Source organism: Rhinichthys klamathensis, unplaced genomic scaffold (genome assembly GCF_029890125.1).
Source record: "Rhinichthys klamathensis goyatoka isolate OS25496 unplaced genomic scaffold, OSU_Roscu_1.1 h1tg000068l_1, whole genome shotgun sequence".
Classification (NCBI taxonomy): domain Eukaryota; kingdom Metazoa; phylum Chordata; class Actinopteri; order Cypriniformes; family Leuciscidae; genus Rhinichthys; species Rhinichthys klamathensis.
Genome location: NW_026606611.1, coordinates 1234062 through 1251707, shown reverse-complemented (window position 1 = coordinate 1251707; position 17646 = coordinate 1234062). Strand labels below are relative to the sequence as shown.

The following is a 17646-nucleotide window of genomic DNA, read 5'->3' as shown; positions in this document are numbered from 1 at the left end:
TAATAAAACTATATATATATATATATATATATATATATATATATATATATATATATAAATCACTAAAACTCACTTAACTTACTAAAACTTTAACTAAAATTAAAGTGAAACCAGAAAATCTAAAAATAAAATCTAATTCAGAAAATATTAACAAAAAGTATATCAATGATCCTAAAATAACACTGGTCTCAGGTGTGTAATTAGAGCAATTTATTAGCAATACCTGACCTGTAAAAGTGGCATGAGCACTATCGGGTGTGTTCTGTGTCGGCAGATATTTCTCACTGAAAGTGTGCATGAGTATTGCAAGAAAGGAAAGAGAAAAACATATATAAATAACAGCTGTTTTAATAAATTCTTTCCTATTATTACGTTAAAGTCTATTAAGTAATTACTGAACACAAGCAACCAAGAAATCACGCAGAGCACGCATCTCCTGTTAATACTGCTAATAATCAGTCGTCTCCACTGGTTCGGATCTTAGTGATTGAGGTAGGCTGAACATGAGGCTGGGTGCGCTGCTCATTTGGCCTTCTGGGAAAGCGGCAAACAGCGCACCATTAAAATCCCCAATCTGACCCTCTTCTGGAACTGGATAGGCTTCATTTGGTGGCTCTCGGATGGGGTCCATGTGAATCTCTCCGTCCTGCTGTTTCAGGTGCTGGATGATCTCTCTGGAGAGCTGATGAGGGTCACCTGTGTGCTCATCTGAAAAACAGATGTATCAAATCAGCATTACGGACACTGAGATGAACTATAGGAGAAAACTGCAAGAATAACATCCAAATAAGCTTTTAAAACTCTAAAAGGTTGTATTTTGAACATTTCCAGGACAAGACTCTTAGGCCTGGTTTCACATTAGGCTTTAGTTCAATTAGGGCATTTAAACATGCCTTAGAAAAATCATTACTGGTGTGCATCTTGAGACAAAACAATGGCTGACCTATTTTAAAATATATCAGTGCAAGTTGCTTTCAGTTAAAACAGCTCAAACATCAGTTTTAGTTTCTGAGACTAGGCTTAAGTTTGGTCTGTGAAACCGGGCATTAAAACCCTTGCTCATTTTCTTGATCTGAATGGGATTTCTCACCGTTGAGCAGGAGGAGCCGGTAACGGTTTCGGCACTCTAGAGAATTGTCCAGAATTTGGCTGAGGGTTCTGTAGAACAGCAAGACCTGCTGTTTTCGTTCTCTTTCTCCAAAGCATGCGCTGCTCTCCTGGGACATCTGATACAGCGTCCGCAGCGGTGTGGCATATTCCAGAACACAGCTAAAAGTCTAGGAATAGAAACACAGAGAAGGTAGGACCTTGCATTTAAGTTCAGTGCCGGTACAGCTTTTAACCACAAGGAGATGCTGTTTTGACAGCTAAATGTTGTGTTGCCCTGCATCCCAATTTGCATATTATCTATCATACTATCTATGCTATATATGCAGTTCATTGAAAACGTGTGACAGTAATGCCTGAATGGTATACTTATGGTAGATTTTCTAAATATCTTAATGTGTGCATGCATACACTATTAGAAGAGAAGGTTCTGCCAGGCAGGCATTTCATACCTTATAGGGTCCCATCATCATTTTATAGTTTTAATATTAATTTATTAATTTAGTTTTATTTAGTTATAATTTTAATTAAATGTAATGAATTAAGCAGCTTGTAAACATACTTTTTCTCTAGAGAAATTTGAAAAAGTATTATGCAATCATTCTACTTATATACGGTTGAACCTTTTTTGCATAAAGTAGAACCACATGAAACTTTTTTTCTAAGTGTAATCTAGCTAAAATTGCTAATCACTCTTGCTTTAGATATTTTCCATCGGTGAGGAATGCAAGATTAAACATTAGATTTCACAGTTGAATTATGAAAAGTTAAGTAATGGTACTTTTTAAGGCAATTCATTTTTGTTTTAGGGACAATTAATATTTGTCTTCAAAAGTTAATTCAAGCATCTAAAAAAAAACTTTAGATTAAAAAGTTTTCTTAAACAGAAAATAGAAACCAATTCATTCAAGTATATATTTGAAATCAACCCAAACAAACACGCCTCTTGCTCTTCCCCCAAAATGCACAAACACACAATGCAAGAGTGGATGTCTCTTTAACTGAAGCGAAGCAAAATAATGCTTTGCGAAAAAATAAAGCGAAGGTAATAAACAAACGACAAGGAAGAACAAAAAAGGAACATACAGTACACAAGAGTATATACAAGCAATAGTTGGTTGTTAGTTGCCAACAGCACACCAATGATACTCAAAACTGTCCTGTTACTATAGCTAACATTACAACACCATATCTTGGTTGTGTGAACATAGCAAAACCGGCATTGCAACCTCAAAATCAATGAGACCTCGTCGTCCGTTTTCAGGCCGTCCCACTTAAGCACGGGAAAGCTTTTCTAGTGTTAACGTGTGATTAAAGCTCTGGCCTGATCATAACCCTTATTTCCAACAACCCATACCTATAACCGTATTTGATATTCCTCTGACCCTTTCTCTTTTGTAATGTCTCTCAGCCATCTCTCTTTCTACAGTCTTTCTCAGTTCGAATCTCCCTCTTGCTCACTCTCTCTCCTCCCCCATCATGAGTGGACACGCCCCCCTACTGCTGATTGGCTACAAGTGTGTTGTGCTGCTTGGTCGATACACTTTCAACAGCGTTTCTCAAAAATTGCTTATTGCACCTTTAATACTGGCATACTGCCATACCACATACTTAAAAGTATTTACTTTCTCAACAACAGAGAATTACAGACAAGAAGTGTGATGGAAATTTTAAACTGTATATTAAACTAACCATGTTTCTAACAACTAACCTTACTTCGCTTTTAGGCCTAACAGGCTTTCAATTCTAAATCAATGCACTAAAACGTTCTGTCCTGTGTTTTTCAATATTGTATGTTGTGTTGCCATACTCCTTTGACTTTGAGTGTGTGTGAGTGTATGAAATGTATAAATAACATATATGGGAAATGAAACTAGACAGATGTCTAGGTTTGAAATTTACATAATTACATAATTTCCCTACAATTTGATTGGTTCTTCATTACATCATAATCACAAGGTATCATGTCATTTTGCCATACCCCTATTCTATAAAAACTGCTTTATTCGTGTAAACTGGTGGGATTCTCAATGGAATGTGTCTGAGATCCACCGGCTGCTCGGAACTGCTCGGAAAAGATCTCCCGGCCGTAATTAAAGCATTTAGAGGACATCTGCTGAGGTCTGTCTGTTATTACTGCTGCGCAGCAGGTCAGCAAGTAAGTTAGTCAGCAAGTAAGCAAGAAAACTAGGAGTATTTAGAGTAGGAGTAACTACTTCCGGTGTTTGCGAATAAGGTCTATAGGATTAGACGGATGCTGTAGTCGTTTGGAGACTCGCTGAAGTATAGGTAGGGAGCTGATGCTGTAGTCGACTGGAGTATAAGTATTATTGGTAGGTAGTCAGGTTTAGGGAAAAAATCTACGACAGAAGCATATGCATTGGCATGCAACATAGCTCTTCTCTCAATCAAAGTAAAACACCATCTTAAATGCTAGCTCTTCATATCATATTTAAGCTTTTTCTGAAAACGTACAGGACTAATTCCAGTATCAAAGAACTAAAATGATCAGTAATTAGCATTATCCCACTTTGTTGTTCTGGGTGATCTTGTAGACGCTGTTCTTGTAGCTACGATTCCGCACACCTGCTATGTCCAACTCCAGTTCTGGAAGGTTCTCGTGGAAGACCACATTAGTGTCCTCCTCTTCAGGTTTGCTTGGGACCACGGCGTTGAGGGGCAGAAGGATATGTAGACGTGGAGAGCTTAGTCTCGCCCCCGTGGAGGAATATTGGTTGATTTTGTTTTGTAAAACTGCAAGTTAAAGAACATAAAAGGGAAATGAAAAGGGAGCAGAATCTCTACAAATGATCAAGTGGTTTTACAGGTTGGAGCTCAGGGTCGTCGTTTATGCATTCTCAAGTCATTATATGCTTGTATGACCACAACAAAAAAAATATAAAGAATATTCACACTGCACATTTCCAAATGAAAGCATTAAGAGATCAGGGGCTGCCATGCTCCACAACCAAAAACACCACAATTCACTCATATTCACTTATATCATGATGTATGCACATACTAAACTTGCCTTGTTATGACCAAACGCAACACACCATGTTTGAATATGTGGACATGTGAATAATATTTGAGAGCTATGGCAAATTGAAAGATTTTCAAAGTAAAATGAGGTCTGTTAGTAAGTCAAAACTCATCATATGGCTTCAGTAGACTTGGAATATTGTGCAAGAGTCATATGGAGAAATTTCAGTGTAGTTTTTGTCCTTTTTTGAGCTTCCCAGCTAACTGGAACTTTGGATAACGTTCTGGCAAGGTTCTCTCAAACTTGTGAACAAACGTTCTTCCAAATAGAATATATTTTCATGCACACATCGCAGTGCGTCATTACTGCCCTCTAGAGGCTTCAGCAAGCAGTGGCTCACATGTGCACTGCAAACAAATGTACCTGGAAGGATCAATTTGAGGTAGCCGATATAGAAAGACCAGGCCAAACCATGAGCCACGTTCATCTTCTTCACTTCACAGATTTCTGAGATCTCCACCGGAGTAGGGCCCTGCAAACACAGAAATATAAGAGAACTGAAAATCAAACAGAGAGATCTGTTATTATTTCTTTAAAAGATTTGTTATTATTGTTTTATTTGACTTGCGCTACTTTTAATCGTCCATAGCAAAGTTGCAGTACAAACACATAATTGTTTGTAATGGCAATGAATTATCATTGAAATTGAGTGAGATGCTTGTGCATAGAGACAGAACCTTTAGAATGACTAAAAATTACTAAAATGAATTTATACAACACATTGATGTAAGTGTGAATCCTGTTGGGTAACTAAAGGTTATAAAAACACTTTATGACTTCACACCCACTAGAACACTTTGGCCAAATACAGAAAAATATGTCATGTCATGTAAGTGTCAAGCAAAGACCTCGAGTCTGGGTATTGAGTCAGGCCCATATACTTGAAATCTGGTAATGGCCAATGTCTTTATGTGACAGAAATGACAGTGCGTGTAGAATGCTAGTACCATGCTATTTGTCTCTGATATTTGAATGTGATTATCTGATATTTTTGAAGATACTTATCTAGACTCGGCCACTTGAAAACCACTGTAAATTTGAATCATTGCCCCTAAACCTACCCGTCACTGGGGTTAAGACCAATCAGGGACAATGGCCTACCCCTAACCCCGCCCCTAAACCTACCCGTCACTAGGGTTAAGACCAATCAGGGATGACTATAGTTCCGAAATGGTATATGGTGGGGTCCGGATAACAGGAAAGTACCACACATTGCATACTATTCCTTTGGCATCAAAGTAACTGAACCAGTTGAACTCATATTGAATATCATAGCTAACAAAAATAAGTTCTAGGAGCGTTTTGCTTCAGGAACGAACACGTCACAATATTCCTCATTAAATAATTCCCACTAAGGGGGCGGACTTTTGACTTGAGCTCGGCGACTTCTAAGGCCCAAATCCCCCCTCCCCCCCTGCCTCGGGCCCTGGGCTTTTTCCCCCCGGTACCACGCCCCTGCTGGAGTCTATGGTTACTGCTGCACAGTAAATATTATCAATAAATATTATTGAACGTCGATCAGAAGATCGATTAGGAAATCGATTTAGAGAAGTCGATTAGGAGACGACCCAGGTAAACGAAGTCAGGTGCGTGGGGAAAAATCTACCACAATTCTCAGAAATATTTTTGATTTGGACATGGATATTGTTCTCCTGGCATGGGATAAATCTTACCTGCACCCCCAGGCTGTTGAGCAGCAGGTAAACGGCACACATGATGGCCATGGTGCTCCAATGTTCGCGAGAGAATGAAACGCCACCAAACATTAGCATCAGGACTATTGCACACATTCCCAGAATGACATCTCCTTTAAAGCAGGCCTGGAGGATCTCATTTATTCTGCCGTGATACCTGGAAAAGAGCACATTTTCCTGAAACAATACAAAAAACAGTTTCATACCAGACTAAATCTTATTCCATTGGTTTCAAACCTTTGCCTTGCATGGAAGAACCACTCCTCTGCAAACAAACACATACTGTGAATAAACGCTGCCACTGTGAGGCTAAAAGCGATCATTTCTGCTCTCTCCATGAACCTGTCAGCGTCCAGCAGCCACACAAACACCAGTGTAAGAAGCCCCAGTACAGCTTCACACGCCACCGGCAGCCAGCTGCGCGCTCTGGGGACGAGACCATCCTCTCCAATCACACCAAACATCTGAACACATCACATTCACAGTTTAGACATATGTATGGCTTTCCCACTGTTGTGACATAATGTCCATCACACCCAATGATTTTGCCCCTAAAGTTAGTGCACTTGTTTGCCAAGGAGACAACAGTGTCAGCGCAGAGCTTGAGATAAATATGAGACCATTATGAATTTTTATATTTGTATAGTCATTTTCAACAAGCTCCAAATTTGTAAAAATTATGTTTTTTTTTTTTGTTTGTTTTTTAACTTCACTCATAATTAAATAGAGTAAAGGATATGCGTATTTGGAGTGCTGTCCTAGGGGAGGACTATGAGCTCGGAATTTGGCCCGAACCCAAAGTATTCCCCGCATCCCAAGTTGGGATATGAATAGTTAGAAGTGAGGAGATGGGGTGGTGGAGGAATGCTGGAAAACTGTCATGGAACAGAAGTAAGTCTGCTGTACACCTCTTATCTCGTTAATTGAGTTGATTGACTGAATGTGCTCCTCCAGTGTTAGTTATCTGAACGTGCTCCTCCTGAACTTTGTTAATAAAACATATCTAAAATGAAATTAGCCATAGCAGGACAAAAGAGTAGACCATTTTTTCCCAAGCTTTTTCCAAATGTCATTTCATCAGTGTGAATTCACCTCGCAGAACCAAACATTCCAATCAACCAATCAGATTTGAGGGACAAGTTTACTGTTTATGGGCCCTATTTCAACGATCTAAGCACATGGTCTAAAGCGCACGGCGCAAGTGCACTTAGGGTGAGTCCGAATCCACTTTTGCTAGTTTAACGACGGGAAAAATGGTTGCCGCACTGGCGCATAGTCTAAAAGGGTTGCCCATATTCTCTTAATGAGTAATAGGTGTGTTTTGGGCGTATTACGCAATAAACCAATCAGAGTCTCATCCCCCATTCTATTTAAAAGCCAGTTGTGTTCGCGCCATGGCGGATACGCTATTTACATGGTGTAATTTGCAAGCCGGAAAAACTGAACGCTTCTCTAGTGAGGAAACGGATCTGTTTCCTCATCTACGGGACAAAGTGTACGCGCGTTGTGGACCCACCTATAGGCGCATATTACTAACACACTCTTTAAATAACAAAACAAATCTTGCACCATTGACTTTAGACCAGGTTTTTGTTGGTCAATGGTGCAGTCTATTTCAGTTGCCTCAAAATAGCAACGTTCCATCAATGAGCCTGAACACACCTCAGTTTCAGACCAGCTCACCCATGGACGCATAAATGGGCGGATTTGCTATTTAAACAAGGCGGCGCAGGACGTGAAAATGATAACTGCGTCGGGCTGAAACTAGCAAAAAACACTTGCATAGCGCCTAGCACTACATTGCGCCGGGTGAATGATAGGGCCCTATGTCAAGTTCAGGCTTACAACCAGGGTTAGGTGCTTCTACATCAGTCTTATTCACAAGTCATTTCCCTCTGATTTTAGGGATAATTTATGAGTATAGCAGGGTTAGGTTTAGGGGTATAGGGATGGGGTTAGGATTACATTTTCAGACAGGAATGTTGTTCCAGGGTCAACCAAATATGTTGACCCAGGAACAAGTCTAACTTTGCAAAATCGGACGTGCATTCACCACAGATTGGGTCTCATTCATGAAACACGAGCAGAACGAATTTTTGTGTAAATCGTGTGTAAAGTGGTTCTGGCGTAAATTTTTGGATTCATTAAAATGTTCGTATTTTCCAAATGTTAGTTGGTACACAATAAATCCACACCTGCTCCCAGCCACGCGTAAATAGTGCGCTTAACACCCGAACGTTTTGCTCATTAATAAGGCTGCATTTTAATTCACCTTAATCCGGTACATATTTGCACAGCATTTTGAAAAAATATTATACATAGTTGCATACGGTTTTTCTTATTATGAGAGCCAGTAATAGCATCTGCAATGGTGGTCCTTCTCCAGTTTGAATACTATTTTTCCGAAGTGAACTAATTCGTTTTTTGCTCTCAAGCTTAGTGTCGAACCATTTTCTTCTCACTTCTGGGACTGTTCGATTAACAGATGAAACTCCATTAATTGCATCTGTAATATGCTGCCAAGCTTCCTTTTTTTTTAGGACCCGATACGCCACTATGTACGCTTGAAAATAAAATGTGGCGTTTTAAATGAACTTCTGATAACAAAACTTAAATTTCTGCATCTGAGAATTTTTTTTTTTTCATTCGCATTCATGTCATAATATGATGCCCATATATAGTTGTCAGTCGGATTTAATGGGCGGGATTTATGGTAATTGAGAATGAACGTGCACGCGCATCCCATTTACGACTGATTGAAATTCATTAACACACACACACACACACACACATTTCACTATCACATCAGACGTTTACGAAGTATTTGTGAATCAGGAGAAGAGTTTTCGGGAAGGTCTCTTTACACGCAAATCACTAGCATATTTACTCGTATATTTACGAATGTTTCATGAATGAGACCCAATGCTTTTTAAAATTAATACATAATTAATAATAATTCCACATAAGGTGGAAATGTTCATTATTTTCATAAAAAATATTTGTGCATAACAGAATTCCCCTAACAGGGTGAAAGGTGTTGACGATTCTAGGGGCCCCAGGCCTTAGGGTGGCCCCGTGATGTAGACCGAGGTGGACCAGGAATGCAATTTCACCCGAGCCAAAGGAACAGGTTTTTTTTAAGGGGGCCGACCGCAACAACCTGCACCGACAGGAGCCTCGGATAAAAAAAGTGTATGTACGGTTTGACATTATAGATGCTATTAGACTCCCGTTGAAAACTCCAGTTGATGACTCCAGTGATCTATATCTATTGTGCTATAATTTTATGAATATGAATATGAAATCACTTATTTCCAGTTCTGCATTGGTTCCTGTTTTGGAATGTTTTTTTTTTCCTCATGCGTTTTGTACAGCTGTGCACGAGAATACATCGTATTCAGTGGATTTACAGGAATAGCAGGTTTTACGATGATGAATGCCACTCCTTATTCCACCACTTTGCCCTAAAGCTTCGTTTGGATACAGGTACTAGTGGAGCTCTATGCATTTCGCCTAGACCAACAGAAAAATTAACCCACACACGGAAGACAAAACCACAAGTGGGTGAGATTCACAGCACCTGCTGAATTGTTTTTTTTCCTATTTCCAAATGTAACCACAGAAATTACTGTGACGCATACAAAGAATCATAAATATGAAACATTACAGCAACACGGCAGCTTTATCACTGTTCATAGTACCAATCATGCAAGGGTTATTGCGTGTTTGCATGCATCCATTAAAATTTCCAAAAAAAGGAAGAAATGCAAGTGAAACCCATCAGCATAGAAGCATGTAGTACTTGGAATACAACTAAGCAGTGCGGTTTTCTATTCCCCTTTTTAAAATTCCCTAAAAATCCCTCTTGTAAAAGAGATTTTAATCTCAATGAGACTTCCTGGTAAAAATAAAGGTAAATAATTTTTTTTTTTTTTATTGTTTTGTTGTCATACCACCAGAGAAGTCAGTTAGGATATACATGGAGACATTTGAATGCAATATTAAAAGTAAAATTTAAACATTTACAATGGTCCCCAAACATATTTAGACTCTTAAGCCATATGTCATTGCATCAGATAAATGTTATGTTAAGTATGCTTATGCCATCTTTTACCTATATGCTGCTTGCTTTGATATTTTCCCCTTCAATACAATAGTCGTACATTCCAAATTATAAGAAGGTTGATTATAAGACAGTATAATACTTGTTCAAGCTTACCTTGAATTAGCTTTGATGGTGACCGGAGTTATATTTTTCTTCTCTTTCTTCTGCTCGCTCTCTCTCTCTCTCATTGGTTGGTACTGTCTTTACTGTCACTACCACACCTAATTTCTTTCTCTGACAACATTCAGTTTCACTTTCAGTATGTAGTGAAGTGCGTTTACGGATAGCTCCGCCCCATGATTATTAACCGAGCAGTATAGAGCCGGGGTCTCCAAGCTCGGTCCTGGAGGGCCACTGTCCTGCAGAGTTTAGCTCCAACCCTGATAAACTCTCCTGCCTTTTGCTTTCTAGTAATCCTGAAGACATAGATTAGCTGGTTCAGGTGTGTTTGATTTGGGTCCCAGATAGCAAGCAACAATTGAAATAATGTTAAATAAATGTTAATGTGTCAATGTTAACTGCATTGAATCAACATCACTTTTGCACCCGCAATTATTGTTGAATATATATATTTTTTTAATTTCATCCAAAAATCAATGGTAATGTCATTGAATCCATTTTACAATGTGATGTTGGTTCAACATCATGCTTCTTGCACTCTCAAAAAATGAAGCACACAACTACAACTGACTTAAAGCCACACCGCCTGAAAACAACTGCAAATAAAAGAAGACAATTAATCTTGCAAGATATGTCAGCAAAAGTTCTTTTTGAGAATTAACAGAAGTTTAGATGTTGATATTTTATTGAAAATATTTGATCACCATTATGGTGATCAGTGATTCATTTAGTTGGGCAGCATGCATATAAAATCAGCATGCATATAAAATCAGCATGCATGATGTTATGATGTTGGAAGGGTGAAGAAGGGAATGAACCCAATCGCAGACAGTAGTCACAGCACACGGTTTATTATGAACAAAAAGGGAAAACAAAACCCACGAGGGGGCGAAACACGGACAGGACAAGGACTCTTAGGCTGACAAGACTAAACTATGACTTCACAATAAACAGACAATAATTCTAATAAATGCTCACAATGACAATAATCTCCACAAAGTACTCACAGGTAACATTTGGCAATGAACCAACACAAGACAGCAAACACAAGGGGATTAAATAAGGAGACTAATCAAGACATAACAGGTGACACGGGTAAAGCAATAATGACTGAAACAGGATAACAAGGGGGCGGGGTTAAGAGACGAGACAACACAAGCACATGACCAAAACACAAGGCCATGTGCTTGCACACAGAACATGGGTCTGTCATGATCCTGCCGCAATACTAAGAGAATCACGGACATGATGGCAGAATCATGACACATGAAGTATTGCTGAGATTCATATGTTGATTATTGATGTCTGTGTGTGTCTAAAAAAAACATATCCTACAATATACTTAATTTAATTGAAATTCACGATTGTCTGATCTATTGCAAGTGTCAGTGAATATAATCTATTAATATCACATTTTTGGTCAGGGATAAAATTTGACTTATTCTACTTCTAATTATGCTGAAAACTGTCAACTGAACACCTTTGTTTGTGGTTTACTTTGCAACAGATTATGTGTTTTGGTAAACACTGTTACAAAGTACACAAACTAAAACCTAAAAAAAATGGCTAAGAGTCAAACTGCCCAACTAAAGCAATCACTAATCACCATAATGGTGACCAAATATTTTCAATAAAACATCAACATCTAAACCTGTAGTCTTCTTTTATTTCCAGTTTATTTCAGGCTGTTACAGTAGTTGTGTTTCATTTTCTGAGAGTGCAAGCATGATGTCGAACCAACATCACATTGTAACATTGATTCAATGCCGTTACCATTGATTTTTGGATTTTTTTGTTTAGTGTTATTCGTTTTTCTTTTCTGGTTTGGCTTACATTTTAGATTTGGAGCCTTAAATAAATTGGTTTTCTTCTTCTTTTTTTTAGGAGCAGGGGTGACCCAGGGGTGATAGCAGACAGGCTAGCTTTCCTTGGAGGGTGCAGGGAAATTCTCCTTTTTCTAGAGTGTTACATTTACATTTATTCATTTAGCTGACGCTTTTATCCAAAGCGATTTACAATTGCTATATATGTCAGAGGTATATGCTCCACGCCTCTGGAGCAACTAGGTGTCTTGCTTAAGTGTCTTGCTCAGGGACACATTGGTGTCTCGAGACATTGGTGTCTCGAACCCGGGTCTCTCACACCAAAGGCATGTGTCTTATCCACTGCACCATCACCACCCTTGAGTGTGTGGTGTACAGGGCCGTGCACAGACCTTTTGAGGGGCATGTGCTGAAACTGAAAAAGGGCACCCCCCTCCCTTTTTTTAATATCAAGATTATTTAGTAAGCCTACATAAAAGGAGGAAATGGTCACATCTTCATGACAAATTCAATACAAAAAAAAAAATAGTCTCAAAAGCTTTAGATTTATTCACTATTATTAACAACCATAATAATAATAATAATATAGATAATATAGATATACAGGGCTTCAAGGCTTCTTTAAACCATATTACAACAGCAACCTTCTGTGAGCCATGCTTGAAGATATTTATGACTTCACTGTGATGTCCCTCTCTATGGCTATGGGGAGAAGGTCTAGTCTCTCTCCTCTGAGCAAAGGCTTCGGAGTTGGTTCTTAATTAACCTCATTTTTGAAAAGGATCTCATTACAGTTGCAGTTGATGGCAAAAACCTGACACTGAGGACCAATGTTGGTCTCTTGAAGGTCTCTTATTCACTACACTTTCCATAAAATAAGCCAGCAATGAAAAAATGATAAAATAGTGTGAAAAGTACAGTTGCAGTGAAAAGCATTTCTGAAGGATCACATGACACTGAAGTCAGCTTTGACCACAGAAATAAATTACATTTTAAAATATATTCAAATAGAAAACAGTTATTTTAAATTGTAAAAATATTTCACAATATTACTGTTTTTGCTTATTTTGGATCAAATTAATTAAGCCTGGGAATGAATGAAATCACAAATTACATTATGGATGATAAAATATAAAGATTTCACAGTGATCTTCTGTAATGTTTTTTTTTTTTTAGTTACTACTACAACATTAGATTAATGTAGTAAAACCATGTTTTAGCCTAATACATTTATACATGTGAGGACGACCGGAGAGTATAGCGAATACGTCCAGCCTTGAATTAACCATAATTTAATATTATTACCATAACATGATTAAATGTTAATAAATTAAGTGTATCAGCAGCAATCATAAATCAAAGAACACATTTCTTAGAAAATATATGTTAGGTAGGTGACGAGGATCACTCGTCGATTTGTGTCAGTTCCGGTACGAACAGCGCGGGGGCGCGCATGTGCTTATGATTTTCCGATGGAAACGGCGCCGGCGGCATCATTACATTTTCATCAACAGCTTACCAACTAGATTGTTATAGCTATATAGGCGCTCAGTTTTTCCTGTTGTAAAATACATTTGGTCAAAATCGCATTTTATAAAAAATGAAATGCTGCTGTATGCACAGGCTATTTAAGTGTAGGCTATGTATTTGGCTATGACTATGGCAAATGTTAGCACATAGTCCTCTCTCTCAGGTCCCACATATCTTAGTCAGACATCAAATAAATAAAATATGAGCTTTTATAGACAACGTGTTTAGTACGTATTCAAACAACAAGATCTTAGTTTACCCTTGCAAAACTTCGTTCAGCTGCTGTCTGCTGTGCGGCCGGCTTCAGTTCATTCAGTCACGATAGAGGGGGCGGAGTTATCAGCTTTACTGACCATTTGAGGATCGAACAAGATTTACACAAGCTCTTTTTAAGATCTTTCATTGGCTAAATATTTTTAAAACAGACAGATAGACTTAAAGGATGACCAATAGCATTCATTTATATAAATAAAAAAACAAAAACAAAAAAAACACCATCACCAAAAAAAAGGGCACTTCGGCAAAAAGGGCATGTGCTCTGCACAGGTTGAGCCCTACCTGTGCACGTGCCTGGTGGTGTAGGTTTTCTTGCAGTGGATTTCACTGGTGTGTTTGCTTTTGAGATTTGGTGCACGGGTTACTCATTGTGGGCTGATTTGAAGCCCACTGTTTAGCCTGCCCTACTACTGGTACACCCCAGCACAGTGGTGAGATCTTGCTTTTCTGTTTCTTCGTGTGATCAACCTGCTCATATATAAATCAGTGGCCTGGTTGGCCACCTCTGGTATATATTGCTACCAGTGGTCCTCTTTTTTAACTATTTATGATCACCTAATAAAGACCTATTTTGTTCCTATCCACGCCTCATTCTCTGGTGACTGTGGGAAAGAGATTGAACTTGTGTGCTCTTAATTGGTGTTTCTCCAGCTAATTCGATGCTGGGGTGGCGTAGTCGCTACTTGCTATAGCTCTGTATATGAGGGCGTCCCAGCCATGCCACAAGTAAACGAATAATGCCCTTCTCCAATCAACCTTGGAGTTTTCTATAGGTTCCATATGTGCTTATGGCACAAATCTCTACAGATCTATGTTGCTCTCTAAATAAAAATTGAGGAGTAGTATACAATATAGAACATACCTATAAGAGTATATGCTCTATAAGTACATACAGTACATGTATACATATAGTGGGGTCCACATTGAAAATCTGGGACAAATGTTTTCGGATTTAATGTATGATGAAAAAAACATTATCGTATAGGTCATTCTTAGGAATGAGTCACTGAATCATCATTGATCTGATTCGTTCAAAAACACTACATTTCAGCAACAAAAAAAAGACTGTCTTATGAGACACTGAATCATTCATTCAGCCGATTTGTTCAAAAGCGCTGCTACATTTCAGAAACAAGCCAAGTGACTGTCTGCATCCGAAATCACATACTCTCTTGAGCAGGCACTTATTTTGAATAAGTATTACTAAAAGTATATTCTATATAGTATGAATGAGTGTAGTATCTGGACGTACTACATTCGCTATGCTGTCATCATGTGACCGACCAGCATCAGTTATGTCTCTTCACTGCCATTTAGGCTACAAGTCCTCTCTCGTGGCCTCATGGGATAGTAAAGTGTCCATCATATGCATATAGGCTACTTCAGAATCTCGCCAGAAGTAGGACATCCTGGTCCTTTGCCTACTCTTTTTTTGAGAAGGCTACTGTAAATTCAGACCTACTTTTGTCACATACTGTTTATCGCCAACTATAAAGTAGGGAAGAATGTGATTTTGGATCCAGCCACTGTCTTATGTGAATCACTGACTGAATCATTACTTCAGCCGATTCGTTACACTAGTTAATTCAGGACGAAACAAGTGAGTCCCTGAATCATTCATTCAGCTGATTCGTTCAAAAACACTGGTTCATTCAGGAACAAAATGAGTGACTGGCCTAATGAAAGATCACTGAATCGTTCATTCAATCAATTCGTTGGAAAACGAAACAAGGAATAAATCAAGTGATAACTGTGTTTTGCATGTTGCAACGGTTCTCCTGTGGAAGTTTATGGAACTCAAGGCTGTTTCGTAAGAGCTGACTCATCTGAAACGGCGCAGGTCAGGTCGAAAGTCCGCGAAGGCTAGGGGATTTACATGTCACTGACTTTTAATTTGGTAATATTTGCATTCTTTGTTGGCTGTATATGTACTAATTAGCATTTGTTTTTTTTTGTACAAGAAGCACTTTGTCCATCAAATAAATGGACAAAGAGGGAAGATAAAATGGAGAAGTTTAGATTACCTGTTACACATCACACAAGCTCCTCAAGCACCTCATTGCTCAATATAGACGTTTGGCAACTACAATGTACTGAGACACATTTCTTGTTATCAGAAAGTACCGGGTGCTTGATTGTCTGGTATGGCTGACCTTATTATGCAACAAACTCCTAACTTTACAGGACATCTTCCACACGCGGTCTGAGGAAGGATTACAAAATCATAGCTGACCCCAGTCACACAGCCTGTTTACAAACTGCCATGAGGCAGGGGGTACGGGAACTTTCAATCTAGAACCAGCAGACTGAAGAACACACTGAAAAAAAATCCTAATTTTACAGAAAATAACTGCTTTTTTTCTTTCTTTTTAAATTGTACTCAACTCAAAATAATATCTGTAAATTAAAAATTTACTGTATTTTTCATATAGTGTTTTTTCTGTTTTCTTAAATTACATACAAATGTATGTAAAATTACTAATATAATCTGAAATTAAACTGTAACAAAACAGTTAAATGATAAAACCCTGTAACATTAAAAGTAAAACATCCTAAATTAAATAAACTGAAAAGCACTTTTTAGGTATTTTCTGAATTATCATGACCTTCATTGTAAAAAAAAATATCATAAAAAAAAATGGTCAGCTGACTGGCAGCTACGGCTGCCAAACAAAAAACGTAAAATTAAAGTAAAATATGCTAATTTATATAAAGTGCAAAAAACTTTAACAGAAATTTGAAGGAGTGTAGAGACATCAAGAATCAACATATGAATGTCAACAATGGTGACAATCATTAAAGCTTTTTTGTGACATTAGTAGCTTGTTTTGTGACGAGTTCAGAGTTGATCTGAATTTTTTTCATTGTCACCATTGTTGCGATTCAGACGTTGATTTTTGATGTCTGTGTGAGTTTATATGATCCTGTCAAAACATTTTCTGTATAATGACTTCATAAAATCTTTCAGAGTATCACAGCACAGTATTGGATTGTAATAAGTGAAGATGCTGAGACCTTGAGAGATCTGTTAGTTTAATGTTCTGTTGGGATTTACAGTGTTTCAGTATTGTCTGTTTTGTGTGTCACCATTGTGTTGAAGAATACAGCCTGTGCTTCAGTCCAGGATGAGCAGAGAAAAACTGATGATGCACTGCATGTTGCTTTATTTAACAGACAGTAGCTGTGTATAGTCAGGGCCGGATTATCCATAGACGGGATTGGGCGAGTGCCCTGGGGCACCAGCCAATAGGGGGGCACCAAATGATTAAGAGAATGACTAAACCTTTAAAATAGTTTTCATGTTTTGTATATAGGCTATATTATTTTGCTGGAAGAGATGCAAATATAAAATGAACAGTTATTGATAACATATATACAGAGAGAATATAAAATATGCATATAAAGAATTGCGATTGGGTCAGGTCACAGTGTAGCCTATTTCTTCGAAATGAAGAAAAGACAGAGACATCGATCGGCATCACCAGCAGAAGCAACTAGCAGCGAAAAATGCCTCAACCGATACTCAAGCAGCAGCTAATGTTGTGAGCAAAGGCGGTGGCCTAACACAAAGTCTTGAAAAAGTTGTTCTGCTAAAGGTAAGGCTTATTTACCATTATTTCTGGGCAAATAGGCTGTATGTGACGCTGTTGTCGATTTGAAATTTGGAACGGTTTTCTCTTTTAGCTGGTTGCTTAGTTAGAGATGCTTATTACATGCATAACTTTTGTTTCAATCGGACTGAATTCATTCCGATTGATGAATCTGAATGTTATGTTTACATGAACGCTAAACGTGATCGGGTTAATGTGCGCGTTAATACGCAAGCTTAAAGCTGCAGTCCGGCATTTTTCCTCTTTGTCGCCATCTCTGTTTGAAATCTGTAATTGCAGTTATTCGCGGAATTATTAACTTTGCGTGAGTTGCACATCGGCATGAAACAGCGCGGAT

The 17646-nt window shown here is 38.3% G+C and overlaps 1 protein-coding gene across 1 annotated transcript; it reads right to left on the bottom strand.

The window, feature by feature from the left end:
* Positions 1-354: 354 nt before the first annotated feature.
* sting1 (stimulator of interferon response cGAMP interactor 1) lies at positions 355-10135 on the bottom strand. The gene is made up of 7 exons (XM_056250227.1): positions 10064-10135; positions 6082-6308; positions 5824-6001; positions 4514-4622; positions 3638-3861; positions 1091-1277; positions 355-708 (listed from the first exon to the last, which is right to left on the bottom strand). Exons 2-7 carry the CDS (start codon positions 6306-6308, stop codon positions 449-451), a joined length of 1185 nt encoding a protein of 394 aa, XP_056106202.1. The 5' UTR covers positions 10064-10135; the 3' UTR covers positions 355-448.
* Positions 10136-17646: the final 7511 nt, after the last annotated feature.

Excerpts from the sequence above, each read along its gene's own strand:
- sting1 (XM_056250227.1), bottom strand. The coding sequence starts at position 6,308 with ATGTTTGGTGTGATTGGAGAGGATGGTCTCGTCCCCAGAGCGCGCAGC. Across the intron at positions 6,002-6,081 it reads TTCTTCCATGCAAGGCAAAG|GTATCACGGCAGAATAAATG; the intron begins GTTTGAAACCAA and ends GCTCTTTTCCAG. Across the intron at positions 709-1,090 it reads CCGGCTCCTCCTGCTCAACG|ATGAGCACACAGGTGACCCT; the intron begins GTGAGAAATCCC and ends TCTGTTTTTCAG.